The 26,058-nt window shown below is 41.9% G+C and overlaps 1 protein-coding gene across 2 annotated transcripts in view; it reads right to left on the bottom strand.

Moving 5' to 3' along the window:
* Positions 1-26,058, bottom strand: part of THSD4 (thrombospondin type 1 domain containing 4) — a 654,719-nt gene that overhangs the window by 24,382 nt on the left and 604,279 nt on the right. For both annotated transcript variants that reach the window (XM_050967929.1, XM_050967930.1), the window contains one exon: positions 2,442-2,615. In XM_050967929.1, the coding sequence (XP_050823886.1) occupies positions 2,442-2,615 (174 nt within the window). The remainder of the gene's footprint in view (positions 1-2,441; positions 2,616-26,058) is intronic.

Genomic DNA, 26,058 nt, shown 5'->3' with positions numbered 1-26,058 from the left:
TAACAATCTGAGTATTGTTTTTGATCACACCTTTTCTACAGAAAGCCCTGTATGTGGTAAAAATGGCATTTTATGTTGAAAGGGCTTGTGATTTTTTATCTGATTGCTGATAGCCAAATTCCTCTTGCTGGAACAATGTGCAGGACCCAGAATGATTAGATTTACTATGCTGGGTACATTTTGAACCCCTCAGGTAATGTCACTTGATTTCAAAAGCTCCTGAGAGTTACAATGCGAGGATGCTGGTATTTCCATGCAGCCTAACATGCAAGAAAACTGCCATGTAAGGCTTGTATGCAACATCAGCTCCCTTCTCTTCTATGGGGGCAGAAGCAGATGCAGAGCTCCTATTTGTGTGTATACAGTACTCTGTGTAATACAACACAGATTTCAAATATGGTTACAATTACATTTAAATATCTTTTAAAACTGTCTATTGTGACTATTTAAAAATACCAACAATTAGCATTTATATTGTGTTTCATGACTTCAAAGCATTTTCAGAATAGGAGACTTAAATCTCCATCTAAGCATCCTTTATCATCCCAGGGGATCTTGAAATTTCTGATACATTGAAACTACAGGTCCAGCCAAGAGGCACTTCCCTAATAATCTGATGGAATGTAGGTACCAGCAGTCTGAAAACCTCTAGAGTTATATATAAGTCCACACAAAGGAGATGTAACTCTTTGGGCTCCAGTTGACAGCTTCTGAAACTCCTCTACCACTGAGAGCAATATTTTTCCATTAGAATGAAAAGAAACATTGAGATGTGGGACAAGAGAAGAATTTATCTTAGTACAAGAGCACCAGAGAGCTGGCCACTGGCCAAGTTTTGTTCTCTTCACCTGCCACTTCAGAACTCAGGGGAGCCAAACCAAAAATAACTTTTGTTTTTAGCACTTGCTTTTGTCTATACATGCTTAGTGCTTTAGCTGTGACCTACATGCCTCCCTGCTGGTGTTCAGGGTTTGCAATGGCTCTGCGATGAAAGGTCCAAATAGAAGAATGCTGGTTTTGAGTTTTTGAGCTGCCTTAAATGCCAGACGCAATGTCCACAGATTTCTGACATTCTCATTTTCTGAGGAAGCTGGGTCAATATATACTTCATAAAGTACAGTACTCTAATGGGATTAAATCAAATTAATTCAATTTCCAAAAAGGAGACTAAGGTTTTGACCATTCTTAGAAGTTTTGCCATTTTACCTATGACAGCACAGTTAGAGCAGCAAAATCCCACTAGTGTAGCTATAGTTATACCAGTATAAAAGTGCTTATATCAATATTAAAGTATTGACTGGACCTAAACAGGGAGATTTTCCCTTGAACTGGGGCTGGCAGTAGAGAAGAGTCCTTTGTAATTCTTTCCAATAATTAATCTTGTTGAGCATCATCAACTAGTTCTACATTAAAGATTGGGTTGTTATTATTATATCTATCTAATGGAATATCACTGAACATGTTTAACCGTGGCAAAGAAGTACAAAAACTTATCCACTCTTTTTTTTTTAAAAATTAAACAAATTATTTCCACTGGTGACTGAAACCAGTCATTAAACTTTCAAATCTCAAGTGTAATGGCAGCATTTTTTTCTATTTTGGTGAAAAACTTATTAAAGACAGCATGATATCTTATGAAAAACATACCATTCCAAGAAAGTTGCAGGAATATAGCCTATATTTATAATTTTTTATTTGAAAATGAAGTAACATTTCATGAAAAAACATGTTTCATTAACTTTTGTTGCTTATAATTCACTTACCGTTAAAGATTTGTAATATTGTATTAGTTACTGATGACAGTGTTGTCATCAAATGAGAACTGTGAACCTGGATTTGGGGTAGTGGGAAGCTCTAACTCTACTGTTCATGCTTCTGATTCTGGTATCAAACCAACCCCTGGTGTAACTTAACTCAGCCTAAGGGATGATTTAAATTATGCTGGCTAGAATAGTCCTCTACTGGTAGCTTTGCTGGCCAGAGCAGTGTACTCTAGCCATACCCCCACCCCACCTCTGGTCTACCCAGGAAATAGCACCCATTCCGTGGGGGAGGGAAATGTTACTAAGAGCTGGTTGCTGGGTTTATGTCACATGAGGATTCCTCTGCAGGGTAAACCCCAGCTGTTCTGTGGTAGTGACACAAAGGAAACTAGATCTGGATTTATGTCTCCAGCTGAGAGATACAAGTATAGTAGTAGAGGAGCAAAGAAACAAAAATCTTATTTCATCCAAGTGTCATAATAATTTCACCCAAGTAATAAAAAACAGGGGGAGAAAATGACAGCAAATATATATCATAGCTACTGAACAAAAAATAAACAGACGGTCTGTAATTAGTCCTAAAGGTGCACAACCAAAATACTTTCCCACTTTGAAAAATTGTATAGATAAAAAATTGGTGATAGAAATATAAATATACCATATCGATGTAAAACTCACCTGACTCCAGCTTCCAGCAAACCACTCCACTTTACCCACACAGGGTCCATTGTCACAGGGGATTGTTTCAGAGGGTCTATTATTCCCACAGCCCTCCAGTGGCAAGCTGCTAACATGGTTGGTCATACAAACTACTGACCGTGTTCTGAATCCTGCACCACATTCAGCAGAACACTGTATGATGGGAGATGAAATAGACACTTATTAGCCCCATTCTTTGGACCACGGTTACACAATGAAATGAAGAGCAGGAACTATCCTGGAAGCACTAATGATACTATTCAATGCTCATTATTATTTATATTACTGTTGTGCCAAAAGGCCCCATATCATGTCCGGGCTCTATTACGCTAGGTGCTGTACAAACATAATAAAACACAGTCCCTGCTTTAAAGAGATTACAATCTAAACGGTCAAGAGAGATGAAAGGGATGAAGTGGGGAGGGAAGGATAGTGAGCAGGATGAAGTCATGGGAGTTCTTCAAAAAGCTCTTCTCCTCCACCCCAGATTTGTTTTGTTTCCGTATATACACACACACAGTGGGAGAGGGTGTCAGCAGAGAGAGGGGGAATGGATGAATTAGACAAACTGCTTCTCAGAGGAAGAATATGAGACATGCATGGCTCAATTTTCAAACTTTGGTGCTTCAGGGAGGACACCCTGTTTCACATCTGCGTGCCCCAACTGGTATTTATATACCAATAGTGATAGCCTACTGCCGACAAAGAGGATGGGGGCTGGGAGGCCTTTCCTAGACCCTGGTCAATGGTCCTGATGTGGGCTGCAGAGCATGTCTTGAAGTCTGTTGGTCATGCTGCAGGGTGCAACAGCTAGAGCCATCCATAGAGTGATAAAAAGGTACATGAAAGGGCCAGGCAAACCCTAACCCAATCATTATTAATTCATCATTAATTATTAAACAAATAATTTCAGTGTAAAACTATTGATTATAATTTTTTCCAGAGAACTTGACTCTGTGATACATTAACATTTTTTCAATGTTGTTTCTTAACTGTATACTTCCTCCGTATAACCCAAAGCATGTTTTCTAAACCTAAACACACACACAGATGCTTAACAGGCATGGCATCTTACATCTGTATGCATTTTTGTATATCATTTTTGTTCAGAAAGTTCTAAAAACACTTTATTACCATATTGCAATGGACACTCAATCTCACTCACTCATAGGTAACATTGCAAAGCCTCCTCTTTTTACTTCTAACAGGTGGGATTTTCACAGGAGCCTAAGAGATTAAGGCACTCAACTCCCAATGAATTTCAAAGGGGGAAATGGGCACCTTGGGTGCTTTGAATAGCCCACCCTACAACTTACTTTCTTTTTTAAAATTCCCTTTGGGCTCGCATATTCCTCCTGGGTCATGGCTAGAAGGAGATTTGATTTTTTAAAAATTTGATTTCTAAATTTGTTCTGACTCCCTTCAGTCAATTTTAATCCACTTTTTCCCATTTAAAAAACATGTCTAATCATGCTATTATTTTTCCCAGAATACAAGCCTACTGAAAAACCAGTTGATACAGAAAGCCTGAAACCTACCATGAATGTAGGGCTCACTGAGGACTTTTGCTAGGTTTTTGATTGAACCTACCAAAGTTACAGGCATATGACAATTATCTACTGCATATGCATTAAGATACAGTCACTAATTACGTGACCACAGGTGACTTTAGAAATGATCACGAAGTAGTCAAAGCACAGCAAGAACAAAGCATATGACCATAATGGTCTCTTCTGGTCTTAAAAACCTATGAATCTATGAAAGTTCAGATCCAGAGTTCAAAAAGGTCAGAGATGTTCAGATTTGAGGTTTTCCTTTGGCCTCTAGTTATTGAAAATGAAAAGGTACCACCAAAATTGTAGGAAAAATATGCACCTATATTACAGTGCATTGTATTGTATTATAATGCATACATCAAGAGTAAATTTTCACATTTCATGACTTTATTATTAAACTTTGCTAACTCTGAAACCTTAACATTGCATTAAATAAATTGTTTATTACTATACATAGACACATTTGTCACAAATCTGAAGATGCTTTGCAGTTATTCATTGCTCATCTTGGATTAGATTCCATTTATCATACACCTTTAGCAATTCCCCTTGTACTCTGCCCTGTCATCTTTCTCTGCTAGGAATAATTCTACTAGTTCAACACCCTGGGGGCAGCTTCTACTGCTGCCATTAAAAACAAACAAAGCTAACATGCCAGGATTTAATTTGGTATTTTGCATATAACAGACTCTAGATTTGTCTATTTTTTCTTATTACTCATATTTTTCTTCTTAGCTGTATTTGATATTTTGTGTCTGGATTATTAAAAAGAAAGAAAAAATGTGCAACTTGCTGAAAGATGTGTGCATAACTAAATTTAAACAGCTACAAGCAGTTATATTATATTACACATGGAAAGAAAACCACAAATAAGAATTTGTTACATGGTAAAAAACATATGTTTGATTGGCATTTGCAATTTTATTTTTAACATATAATTTCATTAGCTAGGAGAAGTTATGCATTGCTGCTAGACTGTATAGAACATTCCTTGTGAATGAATGGATGGCTCTGCATTGGTTAGTATATCCTTATGCATTTTGAAAGGGATGACTCAAAGGCCACGTCCACACGACGGCGGGTAGTAATTGATCTATCGGGGATTGATTTATCGCATCTCATCAATCAATGCCCAAACTTCACCTCGGCAGGAGGAGTAAGAGGAGTTGATGGGGGAGCTGCGGCAGTCAACTTGCTGCCGTGAGGATGGCCAGGTAAGTCGAACTAAGATACTTTGACTTCAGCTACGCAAATAGCATAGCTGAAGTTACGTATCTTAGGTCGATCCCTGCCCCTTAGTGTAGACCAGCCCAAAGTACAGGTAATGGGACACAGACCTGGTCTCTCCTAGTTTGACTCTCACTCCAGTCAGCAGTGACAGAAAATCTTCACTATCTGATTTACAGCATTGGTGATCTGTGGGGCTAGTGATTTATTGAACTGGTGATCTCTGTCTAGTTCCAGCTGTCCACATTCCAAAAAAACAATCACAACTGGCACTAGCTGCCTTTCCTCTTGGTCTTCTCAAGAGAGGTCAAAGGATTGAATGGACAATGGAAAACAAATCACCCCCTCACCATCCTGATGTATATCAGTAGGGTAATGTGGGAAACATACTGCTTTCTAACTATTCCATGGATTAACAACAGTAATTTAGTTTCTGCTGTCATCCAGCCAGCACCTTTCACAAAGCACTTAAGCAAATATAAGTGCTTTGCTGAATTGGGACCTTGAAGAAAGTAGTGAGTTAACTGTTACAAATGATTCTAATTGAATACTATTACTACTACTATTGTTAATACTAATTACTAATCAAAATATAATTTTGTGGTGGTTGAAAATTCAGGATTTAAACACATGCTTAAGTATTTTTCTGAATTAAGACTTGTCCCTATAGCCAAGCGGACTCACCCCTGCGGCGCCTCCTGCTGGTGACTCCTGGGAATTAGCTTATTCCAGCTCTGGAGCACCCTCTGCAGGCCGGTAATCTGCCTGTCCCCTGGCCCCCGTGTCCCTCCCTGGACCCGGTGCCCTTTTACCTGGGGCGCTGCCCCCTGGCAGTAACCCCTCAGTCTTAGGGTCTCCCCTCCATGGGGAACTCCCACCTTCTATCCCCACCTGGCCTCAGTAATGGCTACTGCCAGTCATTGTCTAGCCCCCACGCCCTGGGGCAGACTGCAGTTATCAGCCACTCATCATAGACAATGGGGTTTGGACCTGCTGCCTTTGGCTGCCCCCTGCAACCTCCAGTATCTCTTGGCCTTTTGCTAGGCCGCAGCCTGGGGTTTTCCAGGCTGGAGCTCCCCGGCTCCTCTGCCTTTCCCCAGCCCCGCTTCACTCAGGTACCCTGTGTGTCTAGCTCCCTGCAGCCAGGCCCTTCTCCTTCTACAGCTAGAGAGAGACTGTTTGGGCATCTGGCTCACAGCCTCTTATAGGGGCCAGCTGGGCCTGATTGGGACGTGGCCACAGCTGAGCCTGCTTTTCCCAATCAGTCCAGACTTCTTGCCCCAGCCACAGCCCTCTCCCAGGGCTGTTCCAAGCCCTGAAGGGCAAGAGCAGGGGGAACACCGTGCTACAGTCCACAGTTTCCTCCTGAATCTAAAAAATAAAAATAATTCAGTCTCTTCTAAATAATGCCTGCAAGTAACAGATAAAAAACTCAGTTTCTTTGTGAGACAGCCTAAACCCAGACCCCAGGTACTAAACTTATTGTACACAGCTTTCACAGTCATCTCCCCAGTATGCCTCTCAGCTCTATTATTTTGAATTAACAGTGTATTGATATGTACAAGAAAAGACAGTTACCTTTTCCGTAACTGGTGTTCTTCTAGATGTATTGCTCGTGTCCATTTCACAATAGGTGTGCGTGCTCGCCACGTGCACCGGTGCCGGAAATTTTTCCCCTAGCAGTACCCATAGGGGCGTGCCCCAGCAACCCATGGAGTGGCACCGCCATGATGTGGTATAAGAGGCGCTGCGTGCTCCCCCCACCCTCAGTTCCTTCTTTATAGACAACGCCAACAGAGGGGAAGGAGGGCGGGATGTGGAATGGACATGAGCAACACATCTTGAAGAAAACCAGTTACAGAAAAGGTAACTGTCTTTTCTTCTTCGAGTGATTGCTCACATGCATTCCACAATAGGTGATTCCAAGCTATATATATTGGAGGTGGGTAGGTGTTCACAGACTCAGGACGGAGAACAGCCCTGCCAAACCTGGCGTCCTCCCTGGTTTGGGAGTCAATCATATAATGTGAGGTGAACATGTGAACCAATGACCATGTGGCAGCCCTACAAATGTCCTGGATGGGGACCTGGGCCAGAAAGGCGGCTGACGAGGCTTGCGCCCTAGTCGAGTGTGCCCTCACAATCGGCGGTGGGGGGACTCCCACCAGGTCATAACAGGTACGAAAACACAAGGTGATCCAGTTGGAGAGCTGCTGTGTGGAGACCAGCCGGCTTCTCATGCGTTCGACTGAGGTGATGAACAGCTGCGAGGACTTCCTGAAAGGCTTTGTACATTCCAGGTAAAAAATCAGAGCCTGTCTTTTGGAGGCGGTGCTCCTCGCTGAATGTGTGGGGTTTGGGACAGAGCACCGGCAGGAAAATGTGCTGACCCATATGGTAGGCAGAGACCACCTTAGGGAGGAATGAAGGATGTGGTTGGAATTGGACCTTATCCTTATGGAACAGCATGTACAGGGGTTTGGAGCTCAGGGCCCGGAGTTCTGAGACCCGTCTAGCGGACATGATTGCCACCAAGAAGGCTACCTTCTACAAGAGGTGCAACCAGGAGCATGTAGCTAGCAGTTCAAATGGAGGACAAGTTAATCTTGCCCATACCAGGTTCAGGTGGTGGGGACAGGGGCAGGGGACCTAACATAGGGGAAGAGACGATCCAAACCCTTAAGGAATAGACATAATGCTTGAGCCGCCTGCAGGGTCTCCGGCATGGAGGGCACTCGAATGTGGCCATTGGCATTCGTGGAGGCCGGCTCAGAGTGGGCCAGGCTACTCCACTCAACTTGAGTCAGAGGCCAGGAGGCTGATGGGGACCGAGAGCTGCCTAACATGGGTCTAGTCTCTACCCTGGTCTTGCTCCAGTGCCTCAGTGGAGAAGACCTCTTCTTCGCCTTTTTGGAATGTCTCTTGTATGGGGAGTGGTGTTGGCCGGTGGAGGGCACCAGAGGGTCACTGCACACCGATGCTGTGGTGCTCAGGGCTGACTCTGAGCGGCCCAGTGCTGTTGGATTAAGACCAACTCCATCAAAATGGCTCAGAACCAAATGTCCTACTCCTCCTTGGTCCAAGGTTTGAAGGATCTGCAAATCTTGCAGCGATCGCTGAGATGTGTTTCCCCCAAACTGCGTAAACAGTCTGCGTTCAGATCACTCACGGGCATCAGCTGCTTGCAAGTGTTGCATAACTTAAAGCCTGGGGCACAGGGCACGCCCCAACCTGGGCACACTAAGCCAATTCTAACTAAACTACTTTTTAACTACAGGTACTACTAACTATGAACTAACAGAGTCCAGGAGGGAAGATGCAGCAAAGCTGAAGCAGAGCAGTTCTGAAGCACCTTCACTGGCGGCAAGAAGGAACTGTGGGCGGGAGGAGGGCAGGGGAGGAGTGCACAGCACCCCTTATATCACGTCATAGAGGTGCCACTCCAGGGGTTGCTAAGGGCACTCCCCTACGGGTACTTATAGGGGAAAAACTTCCCGCACCGGTGCACGTGGCGAGCACACACACCTATTGTGGAATTCACATGAGCAATCATTCGAAGAAGGATTATGCTTTGCAAACAAAACTGATAGCTAATTTTGTATGTAACTTATGTGGGTCGTTTAAACACTGCTTACATGGTAATCAAAGAGGTGCCAGGGCTCAAGCAATTTTTTTTGTTCATAACTGAAGTGGCAAGACCAGCGATGTCGGGGCTATGAACTTCCAAGCCAAGAAGTGCTGGGGCTCAGCCCTGTCACAAGTTAAGTATTGCCTTTAAGGATTAAAATATATGCTGGTCCCCTATTTAATACTATGACCTACATAGTTCTCAATATGTAAATGTTTAACTGAGCCCTATAAATAACTGTATTTCAAACCAGCTAAGCAGGAATGGTCAGTGTTGCTGTAGCCATGTCTCAGGATATTGGCAAAAGAAGGTGGGTGAGGTAATATCTTTTACTGGACCAATGACAAGTTTCTTTCTGTAAGCTCAAAAGTTTGTCTCTCTCACACACCGAAGTTAGTCCAATAAAAGATATTATCTCATCCATCTTGTCTCTCTAAGTGGGAATATGTCTTGTATCCACTCGGCATATTACACCCTAGGAAGGTATAGTTAAATATACAGGGGATAAGGAGGACAGGAGCAGGGTTATCCTGCAAACAAGTTCCTAATTTCTAAGTAAATTCTATTTGACAATCTAATTTACTTTTCTGCTTCCCAAACAAAACAAAATTGGGAACAAGCTTAGCCTGTGAAGTCTTCCAGAAATTCTTAATAGTCTTCTGTTTTAAACGATTATGTCTGAGCTGGACTAATGTCTCAAATAACAAAGGAAATACCAGATGGGAAGGTATCAAGCTATCCCACTCTGTGCTGTGAGATTTAACTAAAGATTAGCTCCCCACAAAGGATTTGAGCAGCAAATGTAAAACCCAAATGTTTCTTATTTTAGTATTTGGTTTTCCATGTTGTTTTTTTTCATAAGTAAAAACCTCTTATGTGAAAGCCAGGTTCCCAAGAGCCCAAAGGTAGAGCCCAGCACAGGACTAGCGTAGAGTCCTGCAGCGGGACTGGGATCCCACAGTTCCACAGGACCTGCTGCCATAATAGCAGGAGCGGAATTAAAAAATAGTCCTGCGCAGGGCTCTACCCAAAGGTACAGCAAAGGAGTATTTGGCTAAAGCCATGCTTTCCCTTCCAGTTTTTACAGATTACGCATATATGTTATGTTGCTTTGTATTCCCACAAAAATATAAGTTTGGGTGATACCCACCCGGATATTCAGAGGCATGCTGTTTCTTTTCTTCCCAAACTCCCTCCCTCATCAGTTCAGCTTGAAGACCTTTTTATTCCCTACCTTCTTAAAAAAAAATTGAAACCAGTGTTTGTGAAGGTCGTCAGAATGACCTCTGGGTAAAACTAAGGACTGATCTGCCACCATGTGCTCCGGGAGCAGGAGGCCTGAATTGTTGTGTTTATTCACAGGATAGGTAGAACAGGTAAACTGTGATTGTGCAAGCTTCCACACTGTGATGTGCCAACCTGGAGTTACATTGATTCTTATTCTAAATTGAGACAGTCAACGTCGCTTCTAGGTAAGTGAGAACAACAGTGCAGACATTTGCCTACGAGGAGCTAAACCAAGCCCCCTTTCCCCACTCATTTCATGTGGTTTTAGGCCACCATTTTTAGCTTTAACTGAAGTTTTAAAAAAACCCAAAGAAACAAGTAACATGTTTTCTAGTAAAGCACTGGTAAAACTCGCCAATTTCTGCTGATATCCCTTCTCCAGTCCCCATCCCTATCCCACACATTATTTCTTACAGTATTTAGAAGATTGTGCAAATCCTCTCCAATTTATGAACTACAATCATAGAATATCTTAGAATATCAGGGTTGGAAGGGACCTCAGGAGGTCATCTAGTCCAACCCCCTGCTCAAAGCAGGACCAGTCCCCAGCCAGATTTTTACCCCAGTTCCTTAAATGGCCCCCTCAAGGACTGAACTCACAACCCTGGGTTTAGCAGGCCAATGCTCAAACCACGGAGCTAAATAAAAATAAAAATCAATCAATCTATGAAAAGCTAAAAAACAAAGTTACAAAAATCATTCACCTCCATTCCATCTAAACTATATGAAAACTGGACCCTAGTGCTTTTGGAATATACTCCAAGGTGAAACAAGCAATGATCTATTGGCAATACATTAAGGGCCAAATTTTCAAGAGAGCTCAATCCCTATTTAGGAACCCAAATAAAAACCAGATTTTCCAAAGGAGATCAGCGTACTGGGAGCAATGCTGATCTCCTTTGAAAATCTGGTCATAAGTGTCCCAAATAGAAAGGGTGGCTCCTATTTGTCTGAGATACTAAGCATGTTTAAACCAAGCAAACGAAACACACAGGAAAATTATTCAGTGTGAAGTTAAATGAGCTAATGCAGCAGAGACACTAGAAACTTTGTAGAATTAGTGGTTAATTGGTACTTACAGTAAAATAGTGACCCAGCCAAATCTTTCCCAGACGAATAGTAAAATGCAGTAACTATTCAATAAATTCAGCTTATTTCCCACTTTATTTTTGTATTACCCGACTGGTGTATTTATTTTTATTTAATGTGATGCTCTAACCTCTATTGTCTTAATATACGCTCATTATCTTTCAGATCCAAGAGCTATGCCCCCGCTCCCAACATCAGGGAGTTTTATTATGTCAAATAATTGCTTAACCTTTCTCTTGCCTTGTTATAACAGAATAAGGGGAGTAGATGACACAGAACCTCTCCAGAGAGATGCCAATGAAGATTTTCCTTCAGACTGGTTACTGTACTCGAATGCTGGGGCTACTACACATTAAGTATCTTAAACCAAGGGAAAAGTGTGTGAGATGTTTAGAAGTAGGGTGTTGGCAAGAAATATACTAGCGGTGGAAGAGCAATAATAGGGTTGCAATAGGAATTAGGTGTGACCAGTGACTATCCCAAGTCACAACACAGTGAACTGCACTACCACTGTTAGTGATGTGAACAATTAGACACCTCCCCTCAGAGTCTGAACCTTGGTGAGAGTTGGACTCCTGAAGATGTATGTAAATCCTTGAGGGTGGAAATATGTTTAGTGTTGCTTGTGAAATCTGGTGCGCTATTGTACTTAACTTCAGCATTCTGTGATAAAATATGAGCTTGTTTTATTGGAATTCTAATCTCTATGTATAGCTTCCAGTAATAAAATGTCTGGTTTTATATTAATGTCTGAAAATATAATAGCATTCTGTATTGACCAATGAGTACCTGATTGCTTATAAACAAACCAATTTGTTTTTGGCAGTCACATGTTTTTTAGGAAATCTGAAGCAGCTGCATCATGCTAAAGGGATATAAACTGGAGGAGGAAAAAAGGCTTCTTTAGATATTGGCCACACTTCTATTAACATGTCCTTCAAAATTAGCCTGGTTTTGTGTTTCATTGCAAACTAAATACTGAGTTATGGCTTTGCACTGAAACAATGCAAAATTGGTGCTCTTACAGGGTTTGCACACAAAATGAGGAGAACTTGACACTTTGACTGAGTTTTACTTAAAACTCGGAAGAAAAAAAACACATTTGCACGATCTCCTGTGAGGTGGAACCTCTGCACTTTCCATGGCTTTCCCAAGGCCTTCCTTAGCCTTTAGTTAACCAGGACCAGGAGAATTCTATTTTATATGTCCACTGTTAAAAACAATCATTGTTAATCATAATAGACCATGGGATACAGGCGGTGTCGATTTAGAGTTAGTGAGGCCTGTGATGTTCTGTACCTCAGAGGAATATCCTTATGATTGTGTGGTATCCAATGCAAAATTTGCCATTTCGGGTGTCTTCAGAAGGCTCATGATGCACTGAGCATTGTTGTTATGGTAATGTTATAGTAATCGTTGTTATAGTAATGTTATAGGTTGTAATTTCATGTATATAGTTATGAGGCTGAATATGAGTCCTCATGGCTTAAAGCAAGCCCAGGCAAAGACTCTTCGAGAGCAGAGGGGCAGTTCACACCTCATCAGGGCACGTATGGTACAAACCCAGCCCATCCTCACAGGAACAAAGGACACTGGCCTAGGCAGCAACAAAGGATCAGTTGGACTCTCGAGTGAGTCACCCCCCTTCCGTTGGTCAGTTTGGGACTGTGATGAGGTAATGCTCATCTGACTCTGAGGGAGGGGCAAAGCCAAGAGGGAAGAAAGAACATGACCCACCTCCATCTACAGACATCACCACCAAGTGACTGAAGTGCTGATCAAAGGGGTGAGCCTGGATGAAGGGCAACCAGCCAGCCTGTGGTGAGAAGCATCTAAGGGCACTGAAAGTGTTAAGATCAGCTTAGAATGTGTTTTGCATTTATTTCATTTGACCAAATCCAACTTATAATCACTTAAAATCTCTCTTTGTAGTTAATAAATTTGTTTGTTTATTCTACCTGAAGCAGTGTGTTTGGTTTGAAGTGGAACAGAAACTCCCTTTAGGATAACAAGCCTGGTGCATATCAATTTCTTTGTTAAATTGACAAACTCATATAAGTTTGCAGCATCAAACAGGCATAAGTGGACACTGCAAGATGGAGGTTCCTAGGGTTGTGTCTGGGACCAGAGATATTGGCGAGTGTCATTCGCTTGCACAATCCAAAGAGCAACTTACATGCCAAGGGCTGTGCATGAACAGCCCAGGAGTGGGGGTTCTCACAGCACAGCAGGGTAAGGTTGGCTCTCAGAGTCAAGGATTGGAGTGACCTAGGAGATCACCGGTCCAGATAAAACCAGGTGAACATCACAGGGCCCTTTGCACAGCTTCATTTTTGGGGCATCCCCCTCGGGACCCAGCCAAGGAAAAGAACATTCTTTCTCATCTCATCTCCATTTTTCATTCTTTTTTTCTTCATCCTCCTCCTATATTATAAGTAATGGGAAGTAAATGAAAATAAAGTGAGGTACCTTGATTGGGGCAGGGGGTTGGGTGCAGGAGGGAGTGCGGTGGGTGGACTCTGGGAGGAAGTTTGGGTGCTGGGTGTGGGCTCTGGGCTGGGGCAGGGGGTTGGGGTATGGGAGGGGGTGAGGGGTGCGGGGTCTGGGAGGAAGTTTGGGTGCGGAGTGCAGCTCCTAGGAGGGGGCGGGGGCAGGGGGTCTCCGCACACTGCTGCCTGCCAGCGTCGCCCCCTGCAGCTTCCATTGGCTGCAGTTCCTGGCCAGTGGGAGCTGCGGAGTTGGTGCTCAGGACGGGGAGAGCACGCGGAGACACACCCCATCCCAGAGGCCGCAGGGCCATGCCGGACACTTCTGGGAATGAAGCAGTGCAGAGGGAGGGAGGTAGACTGGAAAGGGAGCCACCTTAGCCCTGCTGCTGGCATGTCTCTGCGCGCCCCTTGGTAGGAGGTGGACAGTGGGTCTCCATGCGCTTCCCGGGGTGGGGGAAGCATGTAGAGCCGCATTCCCCGCCCCCCAACAGCAGGTGTGCAGAGACATGCCAGCAGCTGGCTGCTTTTGGGAGCGGCGTGGGGCCACCAGCCATGGTATGCAGGTAGCCTGCCTGCCTGAGTCTTGCTGCACCACTGGCTGGGACTCAGGGGCAGGTTGTCAGATATTTGTCCTGCATTTTGGGGGTCTCACTGTCTTTGGGGGCCCAAGCAACTGTATGGTTAGTTTCATGATAAATCTGCAACTTGATACAGGATTAACTAGGGTTTTTATTGCTTCTGGCAAGCTAGCTAATCTAGTGTACTAAACCAGTCACCCCTACAAACAGTCCCTGAACATTTTGCTGCCCTAAGCAACCACCTCCGTTGTAGAGTCAGCTTTGGGAGGATAATTTGGCGGCCTTCAATATCAGAACTGTAGGCATTTCAGAATAATTTAACAATTTGGAAGGTCATATTGTATATTGATTTCTAAAAACTACCTGGAATTTCTAGGGTGAATTTCTCAAGTCATGGATAATGCACTGTCAAAATATATGACACTAAACAACAGGAAACACTTTCACTGAAATATAAGTCAGCTAGCCTGTTGAAGATGAGATTTGTGCCAGGTTACAGAGCAGTAAACTGCAGTGGATAGACCTAGTTTTATGGTAGAACTCCAACCAGCCATCTCAAGGCTGTATGTTCAAGACCAGTAAGAACTCAGTTAACAGGAATAATCCCAGTAAGGGTATACATCATCTGAAATTGACACAGAATTTTAAAAGCAGCGGGTAGCACTAAAACTGCATACAATACTGTGTACATAAATCCAGTGTCCCTATTTAGTCCAGGATTTTTAGTGTCTAGCAAACTAATGAATTTAAACTCCCAAGCTCATCTTTGAAGGTTTGAGGATGAGGACTGAGAGGTCAGAAATAGAGTGATCACTTTGTGAAAAGTGTTCACCCATAGTGACATGGTGTTTTTGTCCTTTATCATTTTTCTGTGTGAGTTCATTCGACAGCATAATGCTTGTCTCATTTCACCCACACAGTTGTTATTGGAGCATTTAGTGCACTGGATGAGGTTGTGATACATATGTGCAGGAGCCCATTGATCTTGAAAGGTGTGTTGTGGGGGGTGTTGATCATCGCAGCAATGAAGACATGTCTACAGATTTTGCATCTGTTGTTCTTGCAGTGCCTGACACTGCTTTGAGTTGGTCTGTCCTGGTATGTGGGAAGCTGGCTTCTGATGATGAGCTTGGAGAGGGTGGAGTTTGTTTGTAGGCCCAAAGAGAAGGTTCAGGAAAGATTTATTTCAGGATGTGGTCCCCACTGAGTACAGGTTGAAATTGTTTAATGATACCCTGTATGGGGTTCCAGCGTGGGGTGGTAGGTGACAACTAGGAGTGCGTGGTTAGAGGGGGTTTTATTTCTATATTGAAGCAGATTCTCTTGGAGTATTTTATGTGGCCCGTTTCATGATGCAATTTAATTCTCCGGTGGAGCGTCCTTGTTTGGTGAAGGTGGTTTTAAGTGTGTTAAGGTGTATATCCCGGACTTTCTCCTCGGAGCATAGTCTCTGGTGTCTGAGTCCCTGGTTGTAAATAACAGATTTCTTGGTGTATTTTGGAGTGGTTACTGGATCTGTGAAGGTAGGTGTGGCAATCTGTGGGTTTCTTGTATACAGTTGTCTGTCGGGTTTCACTGTTGAAGATGAACGTGGTGTCAAGGAAGTTGATGCTAATGTGGGAGCATTCTAGAGAGAGTTTAATTGATGGGTGATGGAAATCTATATTGAAGTTTTGGTTACCTGTCCAGAGGATAAAATATCGCTAATGTAGCTCAGGTATATACTTTGTTTCTTGGTGCATTTATCCAGAAATTCTTCCTAAAGGTGGCCTATGAAGAAGTTGACATATTGGGGAACAATCCCAGTACCCATGGCTTTTCCCAGGGTTTGGAAAAGTGCTTGTTGTTGAATGTAAAATTGTTGTGGATGAGGATGAAATGGATGAGTTTGGCAATGTATTTGGGGTCATGTGGATATGTGAGTGTTGTCCATTGTATTGTAGATATTTGAGGCAGGTAGCGATTGTGTCATTGGGAGGGATTTTTTTTCCTTTTCCACTCCATGACTGGAAAGGTGCTAACTGAACACTTCACCTTGAGAAGTCCTTGAAATACATATTAACTAGTTATGCTAAACAATCTGTTTCATCTTGTATTTATCAGTGACACTCTGAATACATTTCCCCAAGGTGAAGAAGAGCTCCGTGCAAGCTTGAAAGATTCTCTCTCTCACTGACAGAGATTGGTTCAATAAAAGATATTACCTCATCCTCCCTTCTCTCTGTAATATCCTGGGACCAACATAGCTAGAACAACACTTCATACATCTTCTCCTTATCTCTGGGCATGTCTACACTTACCTTGGATCGCTGCAGTGATTGATCCACCGGGGGTTAATTAGAGGGTCTAGTGAAGACCTACTAAATCGACCACAGATCGCTCTCCCATTGACTCTGGTGCTCCACCGGAACAAGAAGCATAAGGTAAATCAACAGGAGACTGTCTCCCATTGACCCAGCATGGTGTAGACACCGCAATAAGTCGACCTGACATACGTCGACTCCAGCTATGTTATTCACATAGCTGGAGATGCATAACTTAGGTTGACTTAAGCCCATAGTGTAGAGTTGCCCTCAGTTCTGCCTCTCAGACTTGAGGATATGTCATTGCACTTTCTCAACCTAATTTTTCACTTGTTGTGACATACTGTTTATTTATGGCATTTAACTTTCATAACTGAAAGTATGGTCTTTTGATTATGAGGCACAGGACTGGGACTCAAGTGCCCTGAGTTCTTTTTCCAGCTTTGCTACAGACGCACTTTGTGACCCTGTGCATAAAACTTATCTCCTGAACTTCAGTTGTTGTGAGCACCTGCAAACCCACGGAAGTCAGATGCTCAGCACTTCTGAAAACATAAGGGTATCTATGGAAGTACTTCCCCTTACAAAATGCACAGTTAACCTGTGGAACTCATTGCCGGAGGATGTTGTAAAGCCAAAAGTATAACTGGGTTTAAAAAGATTAGATAAATTCATGGAAGATAGGTCCATCAATTGCTATTAACCAAGATGGTCAGGGACGCAACCCATGCGCCAGGTGTCCCTAAACCTCTGACTGCCAGAAGCTGGAACTAGACAATAGGGGATGAATCACTCAATAACTGTCCTGTTCTGTTAATTCCCTCTGAAGCATCTGGTATTGGCAATTGTCAGAGACAGCATACTGGGCTAGACAGACCACTGATCTGAACCAATAAGCCTGTTCTTATGTGCCTCCATTTCCTCATCTGTTAAATGGGGATTATATCATTAGTGTACGTGAAGCACCCTATAATCTCTCCAATGGGAGATATAAGGTAGGTATTATTATTTCATTTTATTGCAGCATAGTTGAGATTCAAAGCTAGTCTTGCTTTGCTGTTCCCTAATGCATGACACTGTTTTCTTCACAGCTTTTATTTTGGCTTCCAAATATCATTAACATTTTAAAATCTCTCTCTTGTAAATATGTACTAAATATAAAATGAGAAACAAATGAGCAAACAAAAATATGGTAAAATGGAACAACAACTGAGCACTCCAGTCAGTTGAAAGAGAACATGGGTGATTTTCCGACTGTAGTAAAATAGGAGAGTGTGTGTTCCCTGCTTCTCATTCTCCAGTAAACTGAACTATAGATCAGAGCCATATGGACCATTAGCAACAACATTTCCAGGCCACATGGATCTCATCTAATTTCTGTTAACCTAGTTTTGTTGATATGTTTGGTAACGGTCACCAACCTTACACCCTGGCCTGAACTGATTTATGAATCTGACTCCAAATATGGTGAAACTTTGCAGTTTTAACATAGTACTATTGTGAGGGGGGGGGAAGCAGGGGAGGGCTCTAGAACCCCCCCAAAGTTTCACAGGGGAAGTCTACTCACCCTAGCCCCACAAGGAGCTCTTAATTGCAACAGCATGAGGGTGATATGTGATGAGTTCCAAAGCTCTGAGCAGAACCGCCTTTGAGGCAGGGAATTTGTTTCTAAACAGAGGCAGGGTGAAAGATCACTAAAGGCTTATAATTAAAGTAGATTAAAGATCCTTAGATGATCCTGAACACACTGCCAGGCACTTCAGTTAAAAGATTGGAAACAAAAGTTAAGAATAAAAGGTGAGAATGGAGAGGGGTAAATAGTGGTAACCCTCAGGGGTCTGTACCGGGACCAGTCCTAGTCAACATATACAAAAATGATCTGGAAAAAGGGGTACACAGTAAGGTAGTAACATTTGCAGATGATACAAATTACTCAAGATAGTTAAGTACAAAGCAGATCGCGAAGAGTTACAAGGGATCTCACAAAACTTGGTGACTGGGCAACACAATGGCAGAAGAAATTTAATGTTGATAAATGCAAAGTAATGCACTTGGCAAAATACAATCCCAATTACACATACAAAATGATGGAGTCTAAATTAGCTGAACCCCTCCATAAAGAGATTTTGGAGTCACTGTGGATAGTTCTCTGAAAACATCTGCTCAATGTGCAGTGGCAATTAAAAAAGCTAACAGAATATTAGAAATCATTATGGAAAGAGATAGATAATAAGAGAAAAATATCTTATTGCCTCTATGTAAATCCACGGTACGCCAACATATTGAATAGTGAGTGCAGATTTGGTCACCCCATCTCAAAAAGATATATTGGATTTGGAAAATGTACCGAGAAGGGCAACAGAAATGATTAGGGGTTTAGAACAGTTTCCGTATGAAGAGAGATTAAAAAGACAGGGACTTTTCAGCTTGGCAAAGAGATGTATAAGGGGGGTTATGACGGAGGTCTATAAAATCATGAATGATGTGTAAAAATTGAATAAGGAAGCGTTATTTACTCCTTCATGTAACACAAGAACTAGGGGTCTGTCATAAACAGATAGCTAAGGGTTAACGTCTCTTTCACCTGGAGCACCTGACCAGAGGACCAATCAGGAAACCGGATTTTTTCAACTTTGGGTGGAGGGAATTGTGTGTCTGGGGTCTTTGTTTTCTGGCTGCCTGTTTTCTCTGAGCTTTGGAGAAGTAGTTCTGTTTTCTAATCTTCTGTTTCTAAGTGTAAGGACAAAGAGATCAGATAGTAAGTTATATGGTTTCTTTTCTTTGGTATTTGCATGAATATAAGTGCTGGAGTGCTTTGATTTGTATTCTTTTTGAATAAGGCTGTTTATTCAATATTCTTTTAAGCAATTGACCCTGTATTCGTCATCTTAATACAGAGAGACCATTTGTATTTTTTCTTTCTTTTTTATATAAAGCTTTCTTTTAAGACCTGTTGGAGTTTTTCTTTACTTCAGGGAAATTGAGTCTGTACTCACCAGGGAATTGGTGGGAGGAAGAAATCAGGGGAGATCGGTGTGTGTTGAATTGGCTAGCCTGATTTTGTATTACCCCTGGGGGAATAGGAAAGTCCTTTTTGTTCCAGGACCGGGAACGGAGAGGGGGAGTCACTCTGTTTGGATTCACAGAGCTTGTGTCTGTGTATCTCTCCAGGAGCACCTGGAGGGGGGGGGGAGGGAAAAAGGATTATTTCCCTTTGTTGTGAGACTCAAGGGATTTGGGTCTTGGGGTCCCCAGGGAAGGTTTTTCAGTGGGACCAGAGTGCCCCAAAACACTCTAATTTTTTGGGTGGTGGCAGCAAGTACCAGGTCCAAGCTGGTAGCTAAGCTTGGAGGTTTTCATGCTAACCCCCATATTTTGGACGCTAAGGTCCAGATCTGGGAATAAAGTTATGACAGGGTCACCAAATGAAATTAATAGGCACCAGATTTAAAACAAACAAACAAAAGTATTTCTTCACAGTCAACATGTGGAACTCTTTGCCAGGGGATGTTGTGAGGCCCAATCCGAACTAGATAAGTTCATAGAGAATAGGTCCAGTAATGATTATTAGCCAGGGTGGGCAGGGATCCAACACCCTGTTCTGCATGTCCCTCACCTCTGTTTGCCAGAGGTTGGGAGTGGGCAACAAGGCAACTTGATGATTACCTGTTCTGTTCATTCTCTCTGGGGCTCCTGACACTGGCCACTGTTGGAAGATAGGATACTGGGCTAGATGGACCATTGGTCTTACCCAGTATGACCATTCTGATGTTCTTATATAGAATGCAGATCCATCTGCTCCTCGCTGTAACCCACTAGATCCCACTCTCCTCCCAGAACTTGAGTGGGATAGAACCCAGGAGTCCTGATGGGTTCTCTCTCTCCACAGAGTTAGTAAAAAAGTAAGAATATACATTAAAATTTAAAACCTAACAAGTGCCCCTTAAGCCAGTGGTTCTCAAACTAGGGCCGCTTCCTGCAGCCCCCATTGGCCTGGAGAGGCGAACCACGGCCAGTGGGAGCAGCGATTGGCTGAACCTGCGGATACGGCATGTAAACAAACTGGCCTGGCCCGCCAGGGGCATTTCCTGAACAAACAATGGCCCTAGTTTGAGAACCACTGCCTTAAACAACTTGCCACAAGATGTCAAAACATGTTGTTATTAGAGCTGAGTGGGCTTCTGTCAGTTAATTGCTAAGTTATCTGCCAAAAAACTAGAGCCTAAGGAGTCTCACAAATCATGGTTAAAGTTGCCCCCCCTACCAAAATCTGAAATGGCGCCCCTGATTTTGAGCTATTAGGTTCATTGCAAGAGAGACTTGGGGAAGACCTACGCAAATTTGTTTGTGCAGACTCATGACAGTAAATTTTACTGAGCTTTTCTGTAAGTGAAAAAAATCACAGATAATGTAAAGGCAGCATTCGGAATTTGGAGAGTTAATTAGCCAGTCAAATTTTTTTTCATAGAAAAAGAAACAATGAATGTAGCATGACAAATAGAAATAGACTGGAGTTCCTGTTAAATGCTTTGGACCAGATCCTGCTCCTGTTGACTTCGATGGGAACAATATTTGGTCTTTAACCTAGTACCGCTCTCCCTTTTTCATACTGAAATAAATGGAAATTTCTCTCAGTGTGTTTCAGTTGGAGCTTAGTGGATATCAGAGTCAGGTATTTGACACCTAACTTTAAATTATTTAAGTATTTACTGGACCATGTCACTCTCTAAACTTGTGGTTGATTGGTTTATTTTTTGAGAGGAGGACCGTGGAAGGTCTGGCTACCATATACAGAAGAAGATACACCACGTGATCCACACTGTGGTCATGAAAACCATAAGCTTTGCATATGAAACTTATATAAGCCCCAATGTCCATAAGAGACTACATAAGTGCGTACAGAGGGATTCTGTCAATGTTCCCTGAAATAACTATTAAAGTAATGCTATGATTTTTTTTGTGGTTTGGAAATTGTCTGTTATGAGTCTCCTTGATCTGACATGCAGCCTTTCTCTAGTTTCTTTGTTTAACAGAAGTTGCTTAATGGTGGTTATTAGACAGCATGTCACTACATCAATTCAAGCTTAGTTTACATATAGCGTAAGGTTATGACAGAAGCAGCAAGAAAGAGAGACGTGTCTTGCTTTACTCTTCAAAGATCTGCTTCAAGGAGATCATTTGGAGCAAGATGGCTTGTTCTAGGAGGGAATAAAAACTCGGTTTTATACAGAGCCTTTCAGACCCTGGTATACAAAAGCATTTTACCAAGCAATGACTCAGTGTTAGTGCAGTGACTGAAGGTAACAGCAGCTGCCAATATGCTCAATACTATAATAGCTAACATTCTTAGCTGGGTAGCTCATTTTATGGTCTGTTGTATAATTCTATTATTAAGACAGAATTTCTAATGGTAATTGATTTTTATTAGCGTGTTCTTGAATAGTTCATACTATAGACGATGAGTAAATTTTTACAAATATACATTACAGCATGTCATTAGGGCTGTGACCATTACTGCTCCCAGTATCTCAATTAGGTATATAATTTAATACAATAGTTCATTAATTCTCCTGCTCATGGATCACAGAGTACACCCTTCAGATCACCAAATTCCAGAGAGCCCACTTCTCTGCCAATGATGTGGCCTGCTCTGTACTATGGCTGAGGTGGGCAAAAGTGGAAGCCATGACAGTTTTTCAGCATATGTGAGGTTCTTCAGGAGGACTTCTCCATCCAGCTATTGTTGGATCAAATGTATGCAGTTGGAGGGCTGCTATGGTCAAGGAGGTTTGAAGCACAGCCTGTAAACTCAAGAATGGCCATGCTGCCGGTATTTGCGGTATAGCTGCAGAGCTAATTGAACATGGTGGGGATTCCATTCTGGGAGGGTTGACCCACATTATCAACCAAGAATGGATTCATGAGAAACTACCTGACGACTGGTGCCATGGGATTATTCCCCCATTTTGGAAAGGAAAAGGCAATGCTCTGGTGTGCTTAAATCACCACAGCATCACTTGCTTTCCATTCCAAGCAAACTGTTCATGATGGTTCTTCTTGAGCGTGTTAAGCCCACCATAAGAAATCTACAGCAACTTCTGGTCAGAGTGACTCAAATTATAAAAATGTATTGGTATTACAGACACAAAATTTTTTTTAAAAGCTTAAGGATGAGTTATTTAAAAATTTCCCTACCAACATTTCCTGTTACTTTAACAAATCATAGAAAAATAGAAATGTAGGACTGGAAGGGACCTCAATAGGTCATTTAGTTCAGTCTCCTGCAGTGAAGCAGGACAAAGTGTTATCTGGACCATCCATGACCATCCAGTGTTTGTCTCACAGATTCCTAAAAAGCTCAAATGACAGAGATTCCTCAATCCAGTGCTTAACAACCCTTACATTGAGGAAGTTTTTCCTAACATAAATCTCCCTTGCTGCAATTTAAGCCCATTATTTCTTATCCTGTCCTCAGTGGTTATGGAGAAAAATGTATTATTCTCCTCTTTATAACAATCTTTTACATATTTGAAGACTCATGTTCCCCCACAGTCTTCTCTTCTTCAGACTCTCCATTTTTCTCCATCTTTCCTCATAGGCCATGTTTTCTAGACCTTTACTCATTTTTGTTGCTCTTCTCTGGACTTTCTCCAATTTGTCCATATCTTTCTCCAGATATGGTACCCAGAACTGGACACAATACTCCATTTGAGGCCTTATCGGTGCTGAGTAGAGTCACTTCTCATATCTTGCTTACAACACTCCTGCTAATCCATCCAGGATGATGGTTGCTTTTTTTGCAACAGTGTTACAAGGTTGACTCCTATGTAGTTTGTGAACCACTATAATCCCCAGATCTTTTTTTGCAGTTTTCCTTCCTAGGCAGTCATTTCTCATTTTGTTTTTGTGCAGTTGATTATTCCTTCCTAAGTGTAGTACTTTGAATTTGTCCTTATTGAATTCCATCCAATTTACTTCAGACCATTTCTACAGCTTGTTAAATCATTTTGAATTCTAACCCGGTCCTCCAAAGAGCTTGCAGCTCCTCCCCGCTTGATATAAACCACAAAATTTGTAAATGTACTCTCTATGCCATTGTCCAAATCATTTATGAAGCTATCAAACAGAATGGGACCCACGACAGATCCCCACTCGATATGCCCTTCCAGCTTGATTGTGAACCATTGATAACAATTCTCCAAGTACGGATTTCCAACCAGTTATGCATCTGCATTATAGTAGGTTTGTCTAGGCTATATTTTCTTAGCTATCCAGGCTCCTTCCCTCTTTGCAATCTGCCTCCTGCTCCAGCCCTGGCTGGACAGTCAAGCCCCTGTCCCCAAAGACGTTGGTTTCTCTCTCTCCTAGGCCTCTAGCTCCTTGTAAATGTAATTTCTGCTTAGGTATTGGACCCCTCCCACTGTAGCAGACAATAATGACTGAGCTGTATTGAGCACCAATGCATACAGGAATTGAATGCAGAGATGTTAATGCCCAGCAGAGACACAGGTGATCAAAAGTTGCTCCAATAAAAGATTACCTTGGCCCCCTTATCTATTCATATAGTGAATCGACATCCATATACACTAAGTAAAACTAAGGACCTACTGCTGTAAACACATTTGAACTGAACCATTTTAAGGTTCCAAAGTTGTGAAAGCCTATAAGTTCTTTCACTTATGATTTCCAGCCACAAGTGCCACAATACAATAATAAGACTGTTCTGTGGTATTTCCAGCTGGGAGTGGAAGTAGACATGTAATAAATCTCATAAAGAAGGTCTGTTCTTGTGAGACTTCTACCACACTTTTGCAGACTCAGGAGGTTTGAATAAGCTTTATTTTAGCATCTGAACTTTTGGCTGCTTATCTGAACTATTTGTGGGTCACCCATCACTGATCTACACTTATTGCTGAATTGTGGCTTGGCTTAAAATATTTTTTTTAAGAGTTGCTTTAGGAAATTCGAGTGAAAGATACAAAGCCTGCAAATCTGGGAGTGCTCATTCCCATATCATTTAAACTGTTCATCTAAATGCCCTTAAACAGAAAAACGCCCAATCAAAAGGGAAAGACGTTGCTGAATCACTAAAGTAGTATTTGATATGCAAAAATAATTTTTTTGGCCAAAGGGATAGATCTGCAGAGCACCCAGAGCTCCCACTGATTTCAACAGGAATTGCTACTGTTCAGCACCTCTGAATATCTTATGCAGGCATCTAACACAAGGATCCAATTTGAAAAATTTGGCCTGTATATTTTTCTGATTCATGTAGAGAAGAATCCTGTTCCTTTTATTTTTTGCACAAATTTAACTAAATGCACTGGCAGAGTTGCTGCTAAATTATGCCAGACACAGTAGCAAACATTTGGAAATCATTAATTAGTTCACTTACTTCCATACGCAGAAAAGGTAACAAGCCCATTATTTATTATCCGACTTTAAAACAGTCACAGGAGAAAAAAAAATAAAGTTTTCAACATAAGTTATTTCATCTCTAGGCTCTTACTTAACATTAATTATTAATAAAAACAGTAAAATTTAAAAACACAATTCTAGATTCAAAAGCTTCCTCCCAGCATGTTTTTATTTAATTTAATTTTTTAAAATAAACATTTTCAGCTATTAAAAAAGTCACATATTTAGTCCTGCAGACATGAAAGTGTCAGGCCTGGAGAAGAAAAAATAGAGAGATAGATCCAACTGGTAAAGACGCGCTTCACTGAAGTCAATGCAGCCATAACAAGTTAAACCAGATGAGGATCTGGCCCAGCATGTTCTCAAAGGGCTAGTTAAGCTTTTCTATCTTTGAGGATAAAATGCTTTTTTTCTTTCCCACACATAAAATATCACTTGAATAACATTTTACAAGGAATCCAGCTCTACACACTAGAAAAACAAACATAGAAAGGCACTTTGTGGTTTACACTACAGCAATAAGATACTTTAGCTGTTAACTTCTGGGTTAGTCCACGTAAGACTGTACATTAACATTATCCTGAGTGACTAGCAACGTCCTCTAAAAGTTTAAATTCAATGAGACATGCTCCCAAAAAAATATGCCTCAAAAGTTAACTGCACAGTGTCCCTTTCATTCCATGGCAGTTAGTCAGTCTGTGGAGGGACTGTTAATAATATTGCTTTCAAATGATGACTTCTATAATATTCCATTGCAGCACTAAGATTCTCTCTCAACAAATCTAAAGAAAAAGAAGGCTCAGTCTGGAGTTTTGTCATTCAGATCCGAGTAGGATTCTGATAATTTTTTCCACTTATGCTTTGAAGAGATGCCTCAGTAGTCAGTTTTAATTGAGCAGCTCTTCCAACTCTCTGCTAGAAAATTTCTAAAATTTAAGGAGAACTGAGTTTTGAAGAGCTGGAAAGCCTCTATGTCATCAAACTGAGTCACAGAGAATCATAAAATGATCCCATCATGGAA

This window comes from Gopherus flavomarginatus, chromosome 9 (assembly GCF_025201925.1).
Source record: "Gopherus flavomarginatus isolate rGopFla2 chromosome 9, rGopFla2.mat.asm, whole genome shotgun sequence".
NCBI classification, from domain to species: domain Eukaryota; kingdom Metazoa; phylum Chordata; order Testudines; family Testudinidae; genus Gopherus; species Gopherus flavomarginatus.
Note: the sequence above shows the minus strand (reverse complement) of the source record. Positions and strands in the feature narration are given on the sequence as shown.